The sequence below is a fragment of the Diceros bicornis genome, chromosome 24 (genome assembly GCF_020826845.1).
Source record: "Diceros bicornis minor isolate mBicDic1 chromosome 24, mDicBic1.mat.cur, whole genome shotgun sequence".
Classification (NCBI taxonomy): Eukaryota; Metazoa; Chordata; class Mammalia; order Perissodactyla; family Rhinocerotidae; genus Diceros; species Diceros bicornis.
The window spans coordinates 41,819,161-41,843,085 of NC_080763.1; the positions used below are offsets into that span (position 1 = coordinate 41,819,161).

General features: G+C 35.1%; 1 protein-coding gene across 3 annotated transcripts in view; it reads right to left on the reverse strand.

Annotated features, from left to right (window-relative positions):
- ATG2B (autophagy related 2B) overlaps nucleotides 1-23,925 on the reverse strand; it is a 75,512-nt gene that overhangs the window by 40,512 nt on the left and 11,075 nt on the right. Inside the window, exons 2-16 of one of the 3 annotated variants that reach the window (XM_058567649.1) lie at nucleotides 23,730-23,892; nucleotides 21,131-21,283; nucleotides 20,550-20,652; nucleotides 18,842-19,004; nucleotides 17,898-18,077; nucleotides 14,177-14,273; nucleotides 10,575-10,760; nucleotides 9,428-9,582; nucleotides 8,978-9,083; nucleotides 7,683-7,944; nucleotides 6,042-6,192; nucleotides 5,234-5,326; nucleotides 4,914-5,102; nucleotides 2,592-2,865; nucleotides 1,105-1,207 (exon numbers count right to left, since the gene is read on the reverse strand). In XM_058567649.1, the coding sequence (XP_058423632.1) occupies nucleotides 1,105-1,207; nucleotides 2,592-2,865; nucleotides 4,914-5,102; nucleotides 5,234-5,326; nucleotides 6,042-6,192; nucleotides 7,683-7,944; nucleotides 8,978-9,083; nucleotides 9,428-9,582; nucleotides 10,575-10,760; nucleotides 14,177-14,273; nucleotides 17,898-18,077; nucleotides 18,842-19,004; nucleotides 20,550-20,652; nucleotides 21,131-21,283; nucleotides 23,730-23,892 (2,378 nt within the window). Of the gene's footprint in view, nucleotides 1-1,104; nucleotides 1,208-2,591; nucleotides 2,866-4,913; nucleotides 5,103-5,233; nucleotides 5,327-6,041; nucleotides 6,193-7,682; nucleotides 7,945-8,977; nucleotides 9,084-9,427; nucleotides 9,583-10,574; nucleotides 10,761-14,176; nucleotides 14,274-16,784; nucleotides 16,845-17,897; nucleotides 18,078-18,841; nucleotides 19,005-20,549; nucleotides 20,653-21,130; nucleotides 21,284-23,729; nucleotides 23,893-23,925 lie in introns of those variants that run through there. The other 2 variants (XM_058567650.1, XM_058567651.1) reach the window with 2 other exon arrangements.

The window sequence follows — 23,925 nt, forward strand, 5'->3', positions numbered from 1 at the left end:
TGACATTAGCTTTTGCTCCAGAGTAATGTCATTCCTTTCTTAATCCTCTGCGACACATCACTAGCACAAGGCTTTGCAGTCTCCTTTTTACCACCAGGTCAGCCCATTGTCATCAGGAGGCATGGCACCCTCAAACAAAACAGCTGTGTTGCACCTATAACAGCTTTTTTTTTGCCTAAGTCAGTGGTGCCAGTTGGTTCTAGTTATAAACTATCACAATTGTTTCCTAATTTATAGATATCCTAATAAATTGTGCTTCCAAATTACCTAATTGAAATAGACTCGTTTCTTACAACGAAAACTCATGCTCTAAACTCCTGCTGATTAACAGGCATGTACTGATAATGTCTGTCCTAAGAGTCTGACAGGTCTGATATACCGGGGGCGGGGATATAAAAGAAAACAGGCAGAAAATTAACTCAAAAAAGATCACTTGAATTCTTAGAGAAACTTCAGATACTTAGTTTTCAATATAATAATGGATCATTATTTCAAGTAAACTAAGTTCTTTTAAATATAACCCAAGTCTACTACCAGGCTAATTTAAGGAATGACATCTGCTGCCTGAGAAGTCCTAAAGCAGTGGTTCTCTAAGTCCACCTGCGCGTTGCAACCACCTGGTATAATTTTTAAACTATACTGATGTGCAGGCTCTAGCCCAGTATATCTCAGGGAAGGGCCCATGAATCAGTATTTTATAAAAGCTCCCAAGATTTGAAAACCTGTCCTAAAGCAATCACTGACTATAAAATTCATTTGCTGACTAACCAAATAGTACCATATGATATCTCTTCTGCTGTGGCTTTGAACTATTTTTAAAATGGTTAATGATTCTTTTGTCCCTCTAATTAGACTAGGTAACGAGACCAGAGAAAGCATTTTATACTTCCATCTCTCACCATATCTAACATACACCTTTCACAGAGCAGTACTCAATATATATTTTTATTTAAATTATCCATCTTCCTCTGGGTTCTCTCATCAAGGCTGAATATTTGTAGCTTAAATTTAACAGCCAAAACGTCAGCTGAAAAGACTACAGCAATTTATTTTTGAAAGGAAAATTTCATTAAATATATGTATCGTATGCATTTGCTTACTCACCGTGGCCAGTCAAAGTCATCTGATGATGTTGCATCTCCATCTACTCCACTAGACACATGGAAAAACTTAACAGATGGTTCTCCTTTATCTTCCTGGAATGAGCCTAATAAAACAAGACTGATTAACTGAAATGCTTTTCTTCTCAAGTACTATAAGAAAAGATACTTTCCTCCTTAGAAGAGCAAAGATCCTTTGAATCAGGGACACAATGCAACATTAAGTCTACAGCAATTATTTATTTGTTCCTGTTTCATGTGAACGTGTGGGGAGACAGGATGAGCAGATAAAGACACTGTTTTCTGTTCAATGTTTAATGTATAGGTGCATAATCATGATATAGTAAATACAGCAGTTACCACTTACTGAGTACCACTTGGTTATTCCTCATATAGGTTTATGCAATTAATCTAGCAACAGAGATATAATAACTACATTTCTTAAACGTCTATTTTGTACCAAGCACTATAAGAATTACCTCTATTCACAATAACCCTATACACGTTTTTTCATTCCATTTTACAAAGAATGACTTTCCTCCAAAATAATGAGTTTCTTACCACTAGAGATAAGGGAAGATCAGATAACCCCAAAAGGCCCTTTCATGAAGTCATAATCAGCAACAGTTAATTTTAAATATCTCTAAAGATGTGTAAAACCCAGAACAGGGAAGAGAAACTTTGCAGCCTATTCCCAGAGAAGGAGATGAGCAGAGAGGGATGTGGTGGAAGAAGAGGGTGTGGTGGGGACAGGGTGGTGAAGAGGTGCAGTGATGACAGAGGCAGGATGTCTAGGAATCACAGGCTAAAACATCGGGATCTTCCAGAGTTCTTCATAGACTTGGTTCCCTCTAAGTCTACATATCTCATGAGATGACAAAAGCAAAGTAATAGAGAAAAACTTAAAACAGGTTTCACAAAAACAAGTCATCTGAGATTAGAATGATGGTTGAAAGCTCAAGCTCTAGTGTCAGACTTGGTTTGAATCTTGGTTCTGCATTTACTACTATGTGACCTTGGAAGGTACCTCACCTTCAGTCTATAGATTCCTTACTTACAAATGATAAAAATAATTGGAAATAATAAGCCTACTGTAACTATGATGATTAAAAGAAACAAAATAACGTGTGTGAAGTGCTCAGCACAGTAGCTAACACAGAGTAGTACTCATTAAATTCTGGCTACTAGTAGCCCTACAAGTAAGTGGTAGCTGGTAATAAAAATGTAGGCTAAAGCACTCTATTCCCCTGCAGAAAACAAGTATTTTAACAAAGTAAATAAACCATCGTGCTTGATAATTTCTTCTAAAAAACCGACTTACATGACATATTTGTATACAATACTAGAAAAAAGCTGTTACTCTTGTTTTCTAACATAATATTCTTTAATTTTATGATATTGTGGGGCTGTCAGATATTTTTTCATGATTTACATTTCAGTGGCAGTTGTTTGTTTCTAGTCTGGCTCCTTTATAGGCACGTTAAATCTTACCAACTAGTTCTCTAAAGGTAAGTTCCAATTTAATTTGCTCTGGGGTTGATCCTCCTATGAATTCAGTCTTAAATTCTAGATCTGTGAATGCTAAATGAAGGATCTCCTTCTGAAGTGACTTCTTAAACCATGGTCCTCTTTCTTGATCTGATCGAAGATCAGGTATTGGGAAGCGAACAGAAAGGTTTAACGCTGGTGTGGCAACTTGTACTGATATCCGACAATTTGCAGGATTATGTGAATCATCTAGAAATACTTCAGTGAAAGCCTTGTGCTAAAACACAAAACATCAAAAATATGCCAAAATGTTAAGTAAATAAACATAAATGACATTACTATTCAACATTACAATATGTACAATCACCATTTCCTCATTCAGTATAATGCATTAAAATATAATTCAAATTAACTATTACCATAGTAATTTAGTGTAATGAAATTTTATAATACAATAGCTATTGATAAAAGTCACAACTATTGGTAAAAGTTAAACTCTCATATAAAAAAACAAAAATATATCAAAATAGAAACTGAACCAAAGTGAAGACACAGGCACTACAGATGCATATATATCTCACGATAGTCTAAAAAAGAATAATGTGTAAACTAGCTTATCAGCAAATTTAATACAGTCAAAAATCACTGTAGCACCCAACATTCCATTTTAAGGATTTATCTACCAATATGCTGCTCTAAAGATTCAAGATGAAATCAGATGAATTATGCCATATGCAAAAGCCCATCCCTGACTCATTTTTGTATTTCCTGGACTAAGCCCAGAGCTTGGCACATCATCATTTCTAAATAAATATTCACAAAATGACTCACTCTGAGCTCCCATCCAACCCAAGGGTATAATCCCATCTGATGGCTCTTGGAAACCAAAATACACATACACCATTTACTCAAAGCCATGTTATAATAAAAGGGTCAAAGAACATGCCCTTTAGATAAAAGTCTATTCCTATTTTTTCTCTAAAATCGATAAAACTTTAGTCCAGAGTACACTGTAGGTGACAACACGCCTTGATTTTATGAATCAGTCTCTAATGTCCTAGATTAGAAAGTTCCCTTGTATGCTAGACTTGGATTTTTAACAAACCTATTCTTTTTCTCCCCTATTTAACTTTCTAATACTAATCCCCACTCTCAGCAGAAATAACCCAAGAGATTAAACCATCATCCCAATACATCTATGGCTAACAGCAAACATAGACACTAGCCCCAGACAACTTAAAATAACTAGCAATTGGTGACAATAAAAAATACACAACGCTGATTTAAAGTGAATACTCACCACTAATTAAGGGAGAAGGAAGTAAGCAGAAAAATAAAATATCTTTTTCCTTTTCTTTTTAACCAAAGTTGTCTCTGTTTCCGGTCCTACAGCCTCAAAATTCCTAAGACTCCTTGCAACTCTAACTGACTTGATTTGCTTAGAAAAAACACCAAGCACCAGATCTAAGTGATATAATGTGATGTTCAACAACACAATACTATAAAGTATGTTCCCATTTTCAGAAGTATATCCTATATTATATGAGCTACATTTTATAGGTAGCTCAAGTAGTTTGTTAAATGTATGAATAGATAAAACTTTGTGAAGATATTATAATCACAGTTTATAAAATTCAGATAAACAAGAAAGGAAATAAAATCTAATTCTACTACTCTAACAATCAATGCTACCAATTGGTATATTTCTATCCATTTTTTTTCTATACATCAATTTTATTTACACAGTTGTGATAAAATTTATTTATGTGGAATAATATATTCTACTTTTTTGCTTAATACTTCTTCATGAGCTTTCTTCATGTTGCTGCACCATCTTTTATAACCATCATTTAAAACAGCCGCATAAAATTTCATTCAGTATTTTAGCAAAATTTATTTGGCTGCCTACTAGCTAGACATAAAAGATGTTTCCATTTTTTCATTATTAAAAATAATCCTGTTTTAATAATATATGCTATTTATCCTATTAAGAATACTTAAGCTCAGGGGCCAGCCTAGTGGCGTAGCAGTTAAGTTTTCGTGCTCCACTTCCACGGCCCGGGGTTTGCAGGTTCGGATCCTGGGTGCGCACCAACACACTGCTTGTCAAGCCATGCTGTGGCGGCGTCCCATATAAAGCAGAGGAAGATGGGCACAGATGTTGGCCCAGGGCCAATCTTCCTCAGCAAAAAGAGGAGGATTGGCAACGGATATTAGCTCAGGGCTAATCTTCCTCAGAAAAAAAAAAAAAATACTCAAGCTCAGAAATACGCCCATTAGCTAGCTATAATTATGGTTAGCATTTGCAACTTTTTGAATACTCACCAGACTAATATGCTTATTATATGAAGTATACATGTGAGACGCCATCATCTCCACTGTAGTAAGTTTCTGTGGTTGAAGCAAGGAATTTAACCTGTCCACAATACTGATATCCAGCTCACAAAATACTGGATTTAATTTAATTTGTAATTCTGCCTTCTGAGGAACAGAACTAAGTCTTGCTTGATTACCCTTTAAAAAATACAAAAGCATTAATATAATCACTAATAATACTATAAAATTAAGTTAAAACCTTACAATTGTGACAAAATATATATCAAATGAAAATTTACAGGTGGTAATCACAGAAAAAAATCTATTACCTGGGGTCCTTTATGCTCAGAATGCTTATAATGAAGCTGAAGACACATGGGGGGATGGGAATCAGTTCGTTCTTTGGAATGGAACATTAAAAGCTGAAAAACAAAGATAAAGATAGTAAGCTATAATTACTCACATGAATTAACACAGGTGCTAACATAATAGCAGGAAGAGCTTCTGAAGTCAGAAAAGCTGGGTCTAAGTTTCATTTCTGTCCCTCACTACAATGTGAATCTTAGACCAGTTAGTTAACTTATGTGACACTTGGTATCTCATCTGCAAAACGCAGGTGAGGACTCAAGTAAAGTAATGCCCCCGAAAGTGCTCTGAAAATAGCATACAAGGGCAAAGTAACAGCAATAACTGTCATTTTGATAGCTTTGAAAAGCTTCTCTAGAACACGTTATTAGGATAGGAAAAAATCAGATTAATAATAAATGAACACAAGACATTTTGCTTGTCTTGAACAGTGCTTAGCACACAGCAGGCATTCATAAGTATTTGTTGAATAACAGAACTCTTTTGAATGAAGAGTTCTATTGATGAATGAAGTCACTGGTGCCATAACCTGTTTGCCACTCTAAAACAAGTCAACTCTAAATTAAAAATTCTAACAGACTCTTATATGGCCTTGAATGCCATACTTAAAAAATCTGTTTCAACAAAATACAAACGTGCACACACACACAAAAACTCCTTCCTATATGACTTCCTATACCTTTTTTAAGAAAATCATTACTGTTTATACAATTCTTAAAAAGCAAGACAAATCGAAAGAATAATGCAAAAGGAAAAGTATCTAGCATTTACCTCTGTATAGTGAGGAGGAGCAGAATGAAAATCAGTTGGAAACAGGCACTCCAAAAGTTCCATTTGCCCAATGGACATATCGGTACTAAAATATCGGGAAGCTGATCTTTGTCTTTGTTCATAGGATACTTTGATGCCAGTGCCTATAAATCTATTATAAAAAATGCAGCATTTAAGAGTATCCATATATTTCTAGATTAAACAATGTGTCAAAGAATAGCACACAAGTGTTAACAAAGTATAACAATTACCTAGCTATTCTGACAATTTCAAGTTGTTGGTAATAACTAATATTCCTAAGGGTACTAACCAGAAAAACTGTTTTAGATTTCCCATTCCCTGACATAAGATAAAGAAATCAGTTGTTGATAGGAAATTATCCAGGATATATTTATTTCCCAAAACTGCCCTTCCTTCTTCCACATTTTAAAATTTATACGGCAGTGGATAAAATCTCTTAAATTTGTAAAATACACGTAACAGTTTCTTAAAATTATCTAGAAGCATCATGCAACATTTTAAAAACTTCAGTCAGTGGAGCTCAAATGAAGATCTACCTGTAGTTTTTGTAATATTTCCTGCTAGCACACATTTGAAACTTTGTCACACATGGGAAGAAAAAAAAATGTTTTTGCAGTTTGATTATAAATACTATGATCCTGGGCCAGCCCCACGGCCTTAGTTAAGTTCAGCACACTCCACGTCGGGGCCCAGGTTCAGCTCCCAGGTGTGGACCTACACCACTCATCAGCCATGCTGTTGTGGCAGCAACCCACATACAAAATAGAGGGAGACTGGCACAGGTGTTAGCTCAGGGCGAATCTTCCTCAAGCAAAAAGAGGAAAATTGGTAACAGATGTTAGCTCAGGGCGAATCTTCCTCAGCAAAAAAATAAATAAAAATTAAAATAAAAAAAAAATACTACAGTCCTAATCTGCAGAGTTTCCTTTGCCAGGTATAAAAAGTACTTTGCATAATAATATTAATACATTAAAAAAGCTAAGGTAAAATAAAAGCCCAAAGTATTTTCTAAAAAATTAATATATCTCTCTAAACCAGTGTATAAAATAACAGAAGTCGACAATTTATATGTCACTTTCATGTAAAAATAAATAGTATGTCACATTAACAATATTTTACTTACAAATTTAATGATCTCCTCATCTATTAGGACTTAACCCATGAAAAGATCATTGGCTATCTGGCTTGATTTAATTTTTTTAAGCGGAAGTTGAAGATGTAGCACCCTTCTCACTAGTCCACTCTACTCTCCCCACTACTGCCATCTCTGCTAAGCCAGCGACAAGAACTATTTTTACGATTGTAATGGTGTCAGTGGGAATGAGGGCAAAATGTGGTCAAAGAAACTTGACAAGAGCAGGCCAGGGAACTAAAGAAAAACAATTCAGAAAACTCCAGATTATCTAGATCTTATATTTGAATATTCCACATGCCAAATAACCTAAACAAGAGATTCTATGGTAAACATCTTTGCAGCACTGCAAGAAAACCTCACTCATTCCACTCATTTACAAATAAAATATGAATTAGAAAAACAAATGGAGAGAGGTAGATAGATGGATACAAAAGGCCACATTTGGTTCTTTTTCAAGGATTGTGAATAAATACGCAAGAGTTTACCTAAGGTGATCATGTGAGCAAGCTTCTGCAAATATTGCTCGGAAAGACTTAAAATCTTCTGTTGAAAATCTTGCTGGATCAATCTTTTCTATACAAGTAAAGAAAGCTATCGCCATAGGTGTCAATGGATTAAGGTTCAATGACGTTTCAGGTGGAGATAAAGGATCAATGTGAAGCACAGAGATTGAAAAAGTTCCCACAGCTAGTCTAAAAATAAGTTCAGGCCTGGATTCATCCACTGAAACAGATCTAGATGGGAGAGCTGAAATATGTGTTAAAATTATATATATATATATAATTTAATATTTAAACACAATCCATTATATCAAAATTATAAAACATTTACTCATGTATTAGTTTTAAAAACAGATGATCACACAACAGTTTGAATGATACTAAACAAGTAAAATAAACTGTAATCTTTCTGCATTTACATCCAGGATCCTTCATACTTAGAGTACAAAAGAGTATGTTACAATAGGAAACATATGAACAGAGCTTTTGCATTAATAAAACTGTATTGGAAAAGTCAGAGATTAACCAAAAGCTGCTCGCCAAATTTTCCTTTAAGCCTTGTGTCTATTTTAATCAAATTTTGCAAAGAAGAAACCCGGGGTTCTCTTTCAAGGAAAGTGTAAAGAATGAAACGAAAATCAGATGGGTGATTGAGACTCTTTAAACTGCAATAATATGAAACTTAACGATACACTTAAGTATTTAAATACTTAAGTATTAAATATTTAAGTATTTAAATACACAAAGAATACAATCCATGGGCAACTATTCTAAAACATGTCACAGGGAACTGTTCAACAATGTTTCCTGGCCGGCCCTGTGGCTTAGCGGTTAAGTGCGCACGCTCCGCTACTGGTGGCCCGGGGTTCGGATCCCGGGTGTGCACCGACGCACTGCTTCTCAGGTCATGCTCAGGCGGCATCCCACATACAGCAACTAGAAGGATGTGCAACTATGACATACAACTATCTACTGGGGGCTTCAGGGAGAAAACGGGAAAAAAAAGGAGGAGGATTAGCAATAGATGTTAGCACAGGGCCGGTCTTCCTCAGCAAAAAGAGGAGGATTGGCATGGATGTTAGCTAAGGGCTGACCTTCCTCACAAAAAAAAAAGTTTCATTTTGTTTCTAAACTTTGTTAAATGGCCTAGACCAAAAAAACATTTATGAAGGAAAAGAAAAGAAACAGTAGAATGGCATTTTTTAAAAACAAATATTTTTTTAATTTTTTAATTTTTAAAAATTCTAGTGGAAACTATCAAATGTCTTATTTTTACTTACAAGTCTTCTGTAAAGGTGCTGGATGAACTAGGTTGGATGGCAATGTTGACCCTCTTACCGGCTGTTCTTTATGATGCTCAAGGAATTCTCCCCAGGTTGGCTGAAGCTACAGAAGAATTTTTTTTTTTATTGCAGTGACATTGGTTTATAACATTGTATAAATTTCAGGTGTACATCATTATACTTCTATTTCTGCATAGATTACCATCATGTTCACCACCCAAATACTAATCACACTCCATCACCACACACGTGTGCCTAATCATCCCTTACTCCCTCCCCCCTCCCCCCTCCCCCTCTGGTAACCACCAATCCAGAATCTCTGTCTCTATGTGTCTGTTCGTGGTTGTTTTCATATTACAGAAGAATATTTTTAAAACACATGAATAAAGTGCAGAATTTTAGAAGCCAACTTTTCGAGAATAGAACAAAAATTAAATAATACTTTACCACAGTAGCACTTAATGGAGATCCTGCTGGCGTATTTGTGTATGTACTAGTTAGTGATAATTCAAGGTCCATATTTGGGGGGTCTCCAAGGGGTGGAAGAGAAGAGAGACTATGGGACATGTCCATATCAGCCATGGAGAAGAAAACTTCTTCCTCTAGAGAGAATTAAACTTTGTCAATTGTATTTCACGCCTTTAAAGTAAGTTAATACACAATATAATTTTTCCTTCAGATTATCTGACATATTTTATGTCAGATATGATGCCCTAAATTTTATGTTACTTCCAATAGGGTAATTTATTTGGATCCAAGATATTAATGGCATAGTAAAAACTCCACTGAATATAGGTTAACAAAAGGTTAAGCTATCCTACTGGTGAACTTTTTTTTTTTTTAATATATGAATGCATTATTACATGATATATTTTTAAGTGTCATATGACAATTTAGGAGTTAAAATTCAGATTTTAAAATAGTATAAATATCTTGCAATCTCTGGTTTATATGGATACAGCTATTTCTTTTAAAAAAAAGAGCTCAATATATTATTCAGAATTCTATTTGTGTTTTACTGCCCTCTTTCTAGAGATTGTTTTACCCTCATGCAAATGAAGTTTGTTATGGCCAAAATTTATTGAGCAGACTTTAATTTTTTATTTAGTTCAACATTACATACTTAAGTTGATTCTTATTATTTATGGTATTAATGCTTGTACATTCTGAAACACCTGTAAATGCAAAGTAAACTGCATAAAAATATTTACATATAATTAATAGAGAGATTAATAGAGAAGGAATCTTAAAGGAATCTACTGTAAATCATTATACGAGCACATAAGAATTTGATGAAATTAATAATTACCTCCAATTTACCCTTTGTGTAAATCTACATTTTTGTAAATTGACTTTCCTTAGACTAAATCATGATTTACAAAACTACACAATCAAAAAAGGATACTGTAGCATACATGTGCCAGTGCATCACTATAATACTGTGGTTAGATCAACTTATAAATTTAAACCTTCTTACAGTATGGATCTTTTGTTTTTTCATTACTAAACTCCATTTCGAAGCGGCCAAAATTAAGTTTACTTTGCTCTATGACAACAATGTATGAGTTTGTTGTCAACTTTTTGAGTTGCTTACCACGGCTAGAAGGTGTACGAGCCGTTTCTGTCTCATAAAAGCTTTGCTCTGAAGATACAGCCACAGAGAGGGAATCTTTTCTCAAGTAATACCGATTTAATTCCATCTGAATTCGATATTCCTCTTCCTGCTGCATGGGTCGATTTTTTCTATCTTTATTAGCTAACCCTATTTTGCTAGAATTTTCTACAAGTATACAAAAGGAAAGCAAAACAGTAATTAAATTTGGAGTTACTTAATCATTTCTCTCCCAAAACCCACTTATCCAATACCAATGGCAACTTAATACCAGTCTGTGGAAAACCACCACTATTTAATATTAATGAGAGATTTAAGCAATAGCTTTAAGCAGCTAGCTGGGAATCACAAAGTCTTATCTTTGACAGATAAGTCATTAAAAATATTTTAAAATGTGTGCTACTCAGGCTTACTAAGAAAAAAAGAGAAAAGGCTCAAGTAAATAAAATTAGAAATGAAAGAGGAGAAATTACAACGGATACCATGGAAATACAGAGGATTATAAGAGAATACTATGAGAAATTATATGCCAACAAATTGGACAATCTAGAAGAAATGGATAAATTCTTAGACTTATACAACCTCCCAAAATTGAACCAAGAAGAAATGGAGAATCTGAATAGACCAATCACAAGTAAAGAGATTGAAATAGTAATCAAAAACCTCCCAAAAAATAAAAGTCCAGGACCAGATGGCTTCTCCGGTGAATTTTACCAAACATTCAAAGAAGATTTAATACCCATCCTTCTCAAACTATTCCAAAAAATAGAAGAAGATGGAACACTTCCTAAATCATTCTATGAGGCCAACATCACCCTGATACCAAAACCAGACAAAGACAATACAAAGAAAGAAAATTACAGGCCAATATTGCTGATGAACATTGATGCAAAAATCCTCAACAAAATATTGGCAAACCGAATACAACAATACATTAAAAAGATCATACACCATGATCAAGTGGGATTTATACCAGGGACACAGGGATGGTTCAACATCCGCAAATCAATCAACGTGATACATCACATCAACAAAACAAAGAATAAAAACCACATGATCATCTCAATAGACGCAGAGAAGGCATTTGACAAGATACAACATCCATTTATGATAAAAACTGTCAATAAAATGGGAATAGAAGGAAAGTACATCAACATAATAAAGGCCATATATGACAAACCCACAGCCAACATCATACTCAACGGGGAAAGACTGAAAGCCATTCCTCTGAGAACAGGAACGAGGCAGGGCTGCCCACTCTCACCACTCCTGTTCAACATAGTACTGGAGGTTTTGGCCAGAGCAATTAGGCAAGAAAAAGGAATAAAAGGAATCCAAATAGGTAACGAAGAAGAGAAACTCTCGCTATTTGCAGATGACATGATTGTATATATAGAAAACCCTAAAGAATCTGTTGGAAAACTATTAGAAACAATCAACAACTACAGCAAAGTTGCAGGGTACAAAATCAATCTACAAAAATCAGTTGCATTTCTATATGCTAATAATGAACTAACAGAAAGAGAGCTCAAAAAGATAATACCATTTACAATTGCATCAAAAAGAATAAAATACCTAGGAATAAATCTTACCAAGGAGGTGAAGGACCTATACAATGAGAACTACAAGACATTATTGAAAGAAATCCATGATGACATAAAGAAATGGAAAGATATCCCATGCACGTGGATTGGAAGAATAAACATAGTTAAAATGTCTATATTACCTAAAGCAATCTACAGATTCAATGCAATCCCAATCAGAATCCCAATGACATTCTTCACAGAAATAGAAAAAAGAATACTAAAATTTATATGGGGCAACAAAAGACCCCGAATAGCTAAAGAAATCCTAAAGAAAAAGAACAAAGCAGGAGGCATCACAATCCCTGACTTCAAAACATACTACAAAGCAATAGTAATCAAAACAGCATGGTACTGGTACAAAAACAGACGCACAGATCAATGGAACAGAATTGAAAGCCCAGAAATAAAACCACACATATACAGACAGCTAATTTTCGACAAAGGTGCTAAGAACATGCAATGGAGAAAGGAAAGTCTCTTCAATAAATGGTGCTGGGAAAACTGGACAGCCACATGCAAAAGAATGAAAGTGGACCATGTGCTATCGCCATTCACAAAAATTAACTCAAAATGGATCAAAGACCTGAAGGTGAGACCTGAAACTATAAAACTCATAGAAGAAAATATAGGCAACACACTATTTGACATTGGGTTTAAAGGAATCTTTTCGGATGACATGCCTACCCAGACTAGGGAAACTAAAGAAAAAATAAACAAGTGGGACTTTATCAGATTAAAGAGCTTTTATAAGACAAATGAAACCAGAATCAAGATGAACAGACAACCAACCAGCTGGGAGAGAATATTTGCAAAACATACATTTGACAAGGGGTTGATCTCCATAATATATAAAGAACTCACACAATTGAACAACAAAAAAACAAACAACCCGATCAAAAAATGGGCAGAGGAAATGAACAGACACTTCTCCAAGGAAGATATACAGATGGCCAATAGGCACATGAAAAGATGCTCAACATCACTAATCATCAGGGAAATGCAAATCAAAACAACACTAAGATACCACCTCACGCCCGTTAGAATGGCTATAATCACCAAGACAAAAAACAACAAATGTTGGAGAGGATGTGGAGAAACAGGAACCCTCATACACAGCTGGTGGGAATGCAAATTGGTGCAGCCTCTATGGAAAACGGTATGGAGATTCCTCAAAGAATTAAAAATAGAGATGCCCTATGATCCAGCCATCCCACTACTGGGAATCTATCCAACGCACCTGAAATCAACAATCCAAAGAGGCTTATGCACCCCTGTGTTCATTGCAGCATTATTCACCATAGCCAAGAAGTGGAAGCAACCTAAGTGTCCCTCGACTGACGACTGGATTAAGAAAATGTGGTGTATATATACAATGGAATACTACTCAGCCGTAAAAAAAAGACAAAATCGTCCCATTTGCAACAACATGGATGGGCCTGGAGCGTATTATGTTAAGTGAAATAAGCCAGAAAGAGAAAGACAAACACTGTATGATCTCACTCATATGTGGAATATAAACCAACACATGGACAGAGAAAACTGGACTGTGGTTACCAGGGGCAGTGGGGGTGGGGGGTGGGCACAAGGGGTGAAGGGAGTCATATATATGGTGATGGACAAACAAAAATGTACAACCCAAAATTTCACAATGTTAGAAACCATTAAAACATCAATAAAAATGTACAACCCAAAAAAAAAAAAAAAATGTGTGCTACTTACTGTGTTCAAGAATTACACTTTCTCAGTTGTATGAAGTACTATCCCCCACTTAGGAATTTTGAAAAAAGTCAAGAACGTAACACAAATAATGTGAATGCTAATTTGTGCCACGGTAACAAAATTAGAAAGATCCAATCAAATTCAACTATTTAGGATTCTTATTTACAATACATCTTTAATTTCACACAATCCTATATAATAATAGAATTTCCTATATGTATATTATATAACTAGAAAGTTTTAAAGAATTAAAAATAGTAACAACAGAGTTATACTTGCCTGGTCCAGCAATAGCTGCTAACATATCCAAAAGCAAGTGTACCTGTCTTGGCGACAGGAAAAGATGAATAGAGTCTATCTGTCCATCAATATCCAACTTCAAAAAAAAAAAAAAAAACTATTCAGGATGAACACTCTTTATAACTTCACCACCTGAAATCCCAGTATATATATATTTTTTTTTGTGAGGAAGATCAGCCCTGAGCTAACATCCATGCCAATCCTCCTCCTTTTTTTGCTGAGGAAGACTGGCCCTGCGCTAACATCTCTGCCTATCTTCCTCCACTTTATATGGGACACCGTCACAGCATGCCCTGACAAGCGGTGCCTCAGCGTGCACCCGGGATCCGAACCCCGGGCCGCCAGCAGCAGAGCATGTGCGCTTAACCGCTACGCCATGGGGCCGGCCCCTGAAATCCCAGTATATTTTAATGCACTGAGATGAATACTGATTATTTAGTGTTAGATTCCTTCACCTAAATTCTCTCAACTAATTAACGCAATCGAAATGAAAAGAATTAAAGGCCACCAAACTGTTATTCTAAGAGACAAAATCCTTCTGAGAAATTCCCTGTTGGCAAGTCCAATGTCACTTTTTGTCTCTAAGTTCTCTGAGTATTTAAAGTATTTGAGGAGTCTTAAGACATAGTCTCTAAGAAAGAATATTAAAGTAGCAGTGGTACAATATTCACTCCCACTATGATTTCAAAAAGACTCAAATCATAATCCTTAAAGATTCATTCAAACCAAGAGCAAATAACGTTGGCTTTCATAAGTTTGCCCAGGGATCACACTCCTCAGCAGAGCACACGAAGACCTTCTCTACCAAGGGTGCCTCTCTGAATGCCCACTGTGTTCCCCAAAGCCCACTCTCTGCTGGGCACAGGAGTGTAAGCCACAGCAGAAACACCAATGGAAGCGGGGCTCAGGTGGACTTCCTTTCCCTCTTCCAACTCTTTGTCCATTTTTCCTTCTAAAAATAAAAGCCCCATTCCACTCATCCTGATTCCTGTGGAGTATACTCTGACGAAAGCAATTACTCTCTTCTTCACATCACATTCTCATAGGCTGAATATGCCTGTCTTACTTTTCATTCACTTCCTCTCAGTTCTGATGTGAACACTGACTCCTGCTACCTTTACGCCATTTTGCAATTTAAAAATAATTCAATTAATAAAACGCATTTCTGTTTGGAAAATGGCATCTTCCCCAGGAGAAAAACAAATTTCTTCTGATTCTAAAAACAAAAATAAAATAATTTACATAGTGACTTTGAGAAATTTCTATTATCTAATAATATAATATATTCTCCAATAATATTATCACCCTTTGTTGAGTACTGGGGCACCATGCTTTCATTGTATGTTCTTTAGTTGTTAGTACTGTTACTGTTTTACAGATGAGGAAACGGCTTCATGAAGATTAAGTGATATGCAGAAGGCCATCTAACAGATTCAGAGCCAGGATTTTAACGTAGGCTAACCCAGATGGAAAGCCCTCTCCTTCCATGGCATGGCTGCCCATTCTGCCCTTAGAAGACTTGTTTTATGGGACTCCTTACTGACCACTGACATCCCAGGCCATGAATCAGCAAGGAGTTAAGGCTGGGGACAGTGGGAAAATCTCTTTTTGATCATAAGCCAAATTTTAAAATAGTTTTTTTAATTTCTTAGTATTGAAAGCATAATTCTGACCTTTGTTAGAATGAATGATCAAGTTTCATTTGTAATTTTCATAGAAATATTTCATTATTAGTACATTCTGCATTTGGCATACAAAGTACACATTACTTTCCTCTGGAAATAAAGATAGAACTAAAATAACAAATTTCAAACTCAATGTAACATGGTAATTGAAACAAAATGTCTGTAAATTCCATACAGGTGGTCCCCTATTTTCATATACAATGCATTCCTGAAAACATATGCTAGAATTGAATACGTGAAACACCAGACTTACATACTATTTGAGGTGGGTACTAGTCTCAGAGAACTAAAAACAAAAGACATGCAATCTTTCATAACATTTTGAACCCACAGTTGAAAGGCTTCAGTCTAATAAACATTGCAAAGAGACTCAAGATCTGACACTTTGAGCACCCCTAATTAATGCCATCTTTGTCTACACTGTATTAAGTTTATGAGATCTATGTTTCTCAGTGCTAACATCTAGAACTTTTATTTTTCATATAGCACTCATTTTCATAAATAAGAACAAAATGTACTCAAATACTCTAGTTATTACACAAAAATTATCATATAGGTAAGGATAGTAATATCTCCAAATATTAAACACTGGCTGGCAGACAATGCCACCATGCTTTAGTTCCAGACATTCATTTGTCACTTGATATAGAGATGTCCAAAAGTAACATCTGAAAGGTATTTATACAAATCAATGCATAATGTGCAAAAGTTTTGGTTTGCACAAAGATCAAATATACAAATGTTGAGGACTATCTATAATTAATCAAAACAGAACTATAAAAGTTATTGCTATAGTTCTTTCTTCTTAGAGAAATAGCAAATGCATTCCCCAGAGGCCTAAGTGCATTGCTTTCCCAAGGATGTTACCACAGCAGGGGATTCCCTGTAGTGTTTACACATACCTATGGCTTTGTGCTCCATTAATAATCCCATCACGTTATTTTAGGAAGAGGCTTAAGACCTGGTGAAAGGATTTCGTACCATCTGAGGTAGGACAGAGCAGTAAACAAAGAGGAGGGGGATGATCAGTAACAGGAATGTCGTCATTCTAATCACCACCTTCCTCCTCCTCCAACTCTAGTCAGGTGTTCCAGTCCAAGGAAGGATTCCTACGGATTCTTCAATCCTCTGAAAACCTTTTTATGTACATTCACGAGTACTCAGTGGCTCCCTTTTCCATGTTCCCACAGCAATTTCTATACCCCCTATAATATCTTTTATTAAGGCAAAGACTGTTTTCACTCATCTCTACATCTGTCCCAAGAACATGCACAGGGCCTGGCATACAGTAGTCACTCAAGCATCTACAGCTAGGTAGATCAGTAAACAAATAAATGAATAAATCCTGATATCTTCTTAATATAAACTATGTTTTACAGAGATCATAAAGAAAATTAGTTTTCAAAGTCTGAAAATAACACTTGACAAATACATATTTAACTGACTAAATAAATGCAAGTTCCTTGATTCTCCAACTGACTGTTCAATATTGTTCCCTAAGAAACAAGTACAGATGTCTTTACAGTGTCTTCAAAAAGCTATGAGACACCATGAAAGAAATCAATCTCTTTTCATAAATATTATACAGCCATAAAAACAGTCATTCCTTTCAAAATTCACATAGGTGGACATTTTTACACACATGGAATTCAACATCTCCTACAGTCAACTTCTTGCTTTCCAAATCTCTTCTCCTTTAAACTTAATTTTATGATGATAGAAAGATTCTTTAACAAATTCCTAGTTATGTGAACTACTGAATGTTTTTGAACTGCTGGAATGAGGAAAAGCAAGTGTAAGAGGCAGCTCTAAAACCAGAGCTGCAGCAGAAGGGCAAAGGCAGTCCTCCTGTGGATTCTGTGACCTAAGGACAGAGGCACCAGCTGAGAGTAAAACGCTGACTCCGGATAGCCTAGTTACAGGACAATCTATAGTAACCAACCAGCGAGTCACTGCATAAATTAAAGAATACTTGTAGTTTGTTTTTTACTAGAGAAAATAAAACAAATACTGACCTTAGCTCCAGGAAGTACTTCATTCTGTTTCAACGTGAGACTCAACTCCAACCTACCAATTAGCCCTCCAATCTGCACTGGGTCAGAGGGTGCTACCTCTGGCAAATTTCTTGTTAGCTGTGGGTGTGGCTCATAAACAATTTTGGGATTCCAGCTAGGTGACAGCTTTGGCTCAGTTTCCTATAATAATGCCATAAAAATAAAGTAATTCTTTAAAATATTTTAGCGTAAATAAATTGAAATGCAAAGTACAAATGTCAACTTAAGAATGAAATATTTAACATGCAAAACTCTATCATGTGACAATGGATAAACCAGTATCTTATAGCTAGCGTGACACACAGCAGTATGTTAGCAAAGTACATTGGTAATAAAGGCAAACGGTGGAAAAGAAATTTATGAAAAAAGCACAGTATCTGTTCAAATTATAGCAATGAGAAAACTTAACAGACATTCTATAATTAAGAAAACTTGATTTATGAAATAACATAAAAAACAAATTATGGAATAACTGATTTATAAAAGGATTCTCTACTCTTAGAAGAGTTTGACAGAGTTCCTCAGCTTTTTTAAGATAAGATTTGTAAGATAAATTTTCAGCAATACATTCACTATGAAAGGTAAATGTGAATATTGCTTGATTTTACTGTTTTTATCATAAAAGGATATTAGATGTTAATGTACCATTTCCCCCAAGACACAGTATCTAATGTTTCTCTATCAAATTAAGATACAGCACTGGTAGGAAAGGCATTAATTATAAATATGAGTGTTTTAAAATCTCAGAATATATATTCCCATTACTGAATATTTATGTTAACTTTCAGATCAGATGAAAACTCATTAACACATATTATATATCCTAGCAAAATTGAATAGCCCTCATTTAAATCTTTTAAAAATCTGTGATTTAGTTTTTGGCTTTTTTGTTTTGTTTTTCTTACCACTGGTGCAGCTGAACACACTGGGGAAGATTTTGCTGATGCAGAAAACTCATCCCAGAAGAGAGAGACTCCAGAGAGCTGAAGTAACTTGTGAGCAAAAGCTGTGGGTTGATGTACATTAATTCCTGAGGACTCGTCAGCAGTTTCATCACAGTATATGGTTCTGAAAGTTAAAAACAAAAAGAGTATTTGCATAAAATTTCTAGTAAAACCTACTTGCAATTATAAGAAATGCACAGAGCTTTTAAGTTAAAGGGATTTTTCAAGTATTAACATTCCTTAGACTATGCCTATAATGTGGGTTAGCATTACCACACTTTACCACAGTAACTATTTTCATGAAGAGACCTTGACCCCAAAAAGGATAACCTTAAGAGGCTCCTAAATTTGCAGAAAAAATTAATACCTTCCTAAAGTTAGCTTCAAGGAAAACAATTCCTGTACTCTCTCACAAATATCTCTTGGTAATAGTGAGACAGATTCGGCTCCAGGTCACAAGTCTGACGTGAATGACATTTCTTGAATTCTTATGACTGTTCTATGAGTTCTTATGACTGACCATCAGCTTAAACAAAATACAGAATGTAGTTCTAAATGCATGAGGTTTTATATATTTTTTACCATACCATTTAAAGTAATGCAACCTAATTTCAAAGATCTGTTAACAATAACTGTTTCACTACTGGGTATGTTTTGTGAAAGATAGAAACCATAATGCACCTGCTTAAAATTTGGTCAATGCCCCCAACAGATTCATATACAAAGTGTCTTTGGTGCTCAGTGTACACACTTCATTCTGCTTATTTCTGTTGGCAGTTCAAACGTCATTAAGACACAGGTGAGGGGCCAGCCCAGTAGCAGAGTGGTTATGCATGCTCTGCTTCAGTGGCCCAGGTTCACCAGTTCAGATCCTGGGTGCAGACCTACACACTGCTCATCAAGCCATGCTGAGGCAGTGTCCCACATAGAGCAACTAGAAGGACGTACAACTATGACATACAACTATGTACTGGGGCTTTGAGGAGAAAAAGGAAAAAAGGAGGAAGATTGGCAACAATGTTAGCTCAGGGCCAATCTTCCTCAAAAAAAAAGAAAAAAAAGACAGGTGAACAATAACTATCTCAAATCAACACTCAGGAGTGTGTATGTCAATCGATCCCTGTTTTAGAGCTCCAAGTGGGCATACACAGAAAACTAAAAGTGACGTGTTTATATCTTTTTAAGTAAATCACTATTGTACATATTGGCCTTAAAATACTCTCACAGAATCCTCCAATAAAACAGTAGTTATAGCCTTTCTCACTAAAGCAGCCCTTAGATCACAGGAAAGCAAAACAGCCTTTACATTAACGAGACATGCCTAAATAGTCCACTGCTCATATGAAAAAATTCCAACGGGAGTGCCTTAAATTCTGTAGCATTCAAATATTCATTATTTCAATTTGATATTAACTAAAAGAGAATTACTTGCTTTGAATTCAACATAGTACATATATATATTTATATCCAACTGGTACTTTAAGTTTTCAATAATAGGATTAGAACACAACTTGGAGAGCACAGCACTCTACTCTGAAATTATGCAATACATTAATTTAATATCAGCACCTCTAATCTCTAAAAGCATCATGAAATCTAATGAGTTAGATTTTATTATTTATAAAAGAAAAGAATAGGGTCATTTGTTTTCAGATATAAGACGTTTTACCTTTCTATCCGAATTTCAAGTGCAGTTCCAGTTTTGGAATTTTCTGGCACATGTTCAATTCTCAAGACAGTGTCTATAAAAGTGACTTTCACTCTTCTTAGCACTAGAGTAAACAGGTAACCGTCAACATGAGATCACATGTATACTAAATAAAAACTTCTAATGAAAGGAATAAATACTAAATTAGTTTAATAAGAACTTGTGAAATAAAAAAGTTGAATTTCTTTCCTTAAAAATCCGCAAATCTTGAGTTTGTAATAAATATTTGCCTTACTGAGCACTTACCACGTTACATCTCAACAGACACCTGCAGCAATGACTAACACTATCTGTTGAATTCTAACCCCTTCATTATGTAAGTATAATAAAATAAACAAAGGGGAAACTAGGGTACAAAAGAATATGAAATTAAATTGTATACAATATTTAAAATAACCTCAATTCTAAAGTTCTGAAGTGAGACGAGTAATTCTTTTAAAAATCACTCTAATGGATTTTTCCTTATACAAGGCTTACTAAATAAAGGTACTAAATTGCTAAATAAAATCTAAAATTTTTTAAAATAATCAATAATGCCAAACCTGTTTCAATGGTTTCAGCAAACTTTTCAAGTCCTTCAAAAGGCTGCGATCCTTCTCCTTGTTCATCTGTTAGCTTCTGGCTAAGACATTCTTTTGCCAATTGCATACTGCTGGTCATGAAACTTGACCAATACATAGGCTCAGAACCAGTTGCTGCCGAAAATACAGATTAATCCTAAATAATTTCTCATAGTTACAACAAAGCCATTTCTTGAAATAACACATTTGAGATTTAAATATCACCTTATAATAACTGAGAAGAAAAATAAGAACAGATCACAGAAAAAAGTCCAGAGACATGTGCTCTCATTACACGATATATATCTGCCAAATACTAATTCATGTATTCATTCAACATTTAACGGGTATTTTACACACGCAAGTACTGTTCAAAATACTATAACTTTTTCTGTAAAGCGTCAGATAGTAAATATTTTAGGCTTTGTGGGCCATGTGTTCTCTGTCACCACTACTCAATTCTCTCACTCCAGTGCAAAAGCAGCCAGAGAGAATAAATAAATGAATGAGTGTGGTAGTGTTCCAATAAAAATTTATTTACAAAAACAGGTGACAGACCAGATCTGGCTGGCAGGCCATAGTTAGCTGACTCTGATGTAGAGAACAGAAAAATAAAATAACTATTAATTCTGCCCTCAGAGAGCCTACAATATAGTGGAAGAAATGAGAGATGATTAAGAAGAATCAGTAGGCAACTACTGAGTGTCAACTGGAAACATGACAGCTAAGAGAAGAGGTTAATTCTTCTAGCTGAGGGAATTAACAGGAAATCAGTAGAGGTAGCAGGTGACCTAGGTTAGTATAAATGTAGATAGAACAGCATCCGTGGAGGAAGGAATACATGAACTGTGAAAAATCCTTTTCCAGATCTTCCCTCATGAGAGAATTCCACCACATTTTCTTACGTTATTCAAAACAAACTGACAGAGATTACTAAAATTATTGCCTTCCAAAATGGAATTTAAAAGCCCTTCTAAAGGAATATTTTTAAAGTAAAAGGAAAATATTTGACTTTCCATAAGGAAGTATTATTATATCTATTCATCACGGTTAAAAGATAAAATATTCTTGTTAATTAAATACCAGATTATTAAGGGGGATTTCCATGCACAGATTACCAATTTTCAAAATACATGTGCTATAACTCTAGTAAGCATAATTTAAACTTTGTTGTTTCAGACAGTACTTGGGATTATAATTCTTCAAGTACCTCTTTACAAACATCACTTGTCACTCAAAGAATTTAAATTCAGAACTTAAGATGATTTACCATAACTTTATTGGTTTATAAAATACACACACACACAAATACAAATACACACACATTCTCATACTTTTGCTGAACTATCTGAAGGTAAACCACAGACATCATAATACTCACTCCTAAATACTTCAGCATGTAACTCCTAAGAACAAGAACATTCTCCTGCAAAAGCTCAATACCATTAACACTCCCCAGAAACACTGACACAATAATATCATCTTACATAGATTCCATACCCAAATTTCCCCAGATGCCCCAATAACACCCTTCATAGCAAAAAAAAAAACAGGACTATATATTACAGTTAGTTATTCATATCTTTAGACTCCTTTAATGTGGAATGGTTCCTCCATCTTTCCTGTCTTTCATGACACTGGTATTTTAAGGGTACCAAGCAGTTAGTGTACAGAATTTCCCTTATTTTGGATTCGTCTGACTGGTTCCTTATGATGTGATTCAGATTAAGCACTTTTAGCAGGAACAGTACATAAGTGATATTGTGTCCTTCTCAGTCCAGCACATCAGGACACACATGATGTCAGTTTGACCCATTACTGATGAGGTTAAGTTCGATCACTAGATTAAGGTGGAGACTGTCAATTTTCTCCACTGTAAAAGACTTTTTTCCTTTCGTAAATAATATATAATCAGTGGGAGATATTTTGATACCGTCTAAATATCAAACTCCTCATTAATCTTTCACCAAATGTTGTTAGCATTCATTGATGATTCCCATCTATATCAACTGTACTATGGGGCCAAAAACACGGTGAAATTCTATCATTTTTTCTATGTTTATAAGTAGATATTCTACTGCAATGAAGACCTTCCCCTTCTCCCTGCCTCCTTTACATATTTATTTATTTGTATCAATATAGACTTAGGGGGTTTTTTTATTTAGTGTATTATAATTCATCATTGTCATTCTTTTTTCCCAGATTTGGTCAATGGGAACCCCTTCCAGCCCATCCTATGTCCTTTTAACATTTCTCCATCAATCTTTGAGCACTTCTTTGCTGTCTAGCACAACACTTTGAATCTTAAAAACATAAGTCACTGTAGATAACTGGTAACAAATAAACCAAATCATCTATATACGTAAGTTCCTGTGGATAAACAGGAAGAGAGAGAATTCTAAAGGTACAACCAAATACACCTTACATAGACCCAAGTCTTAATATTTTATATACTGAAAATCTCACAAATACAATGCTAAGTAATAAATTAAATACTGAATTTAATGCAATTAGGTTATCTTTCCAATCTCTGAAGAATAAAAACAGAAACAAACAAAACAGAAACACATAACACACCTACCTAGGCGAGGTCTAGGTCGGAAGACCATTTCTAATCCTTTCACTTCCAGTGCACAATTATCCTGTAGCAAAGAGCCCCATGGAACTGACAGAGAAATTGACTGTATGAAGCCTTCAGTGACTTCTAACGGCGCATCTGCTGACTCCAGGATCTCATTGAGACACTAAAGAGAAAAACCAAGTACATTCTGAAATCA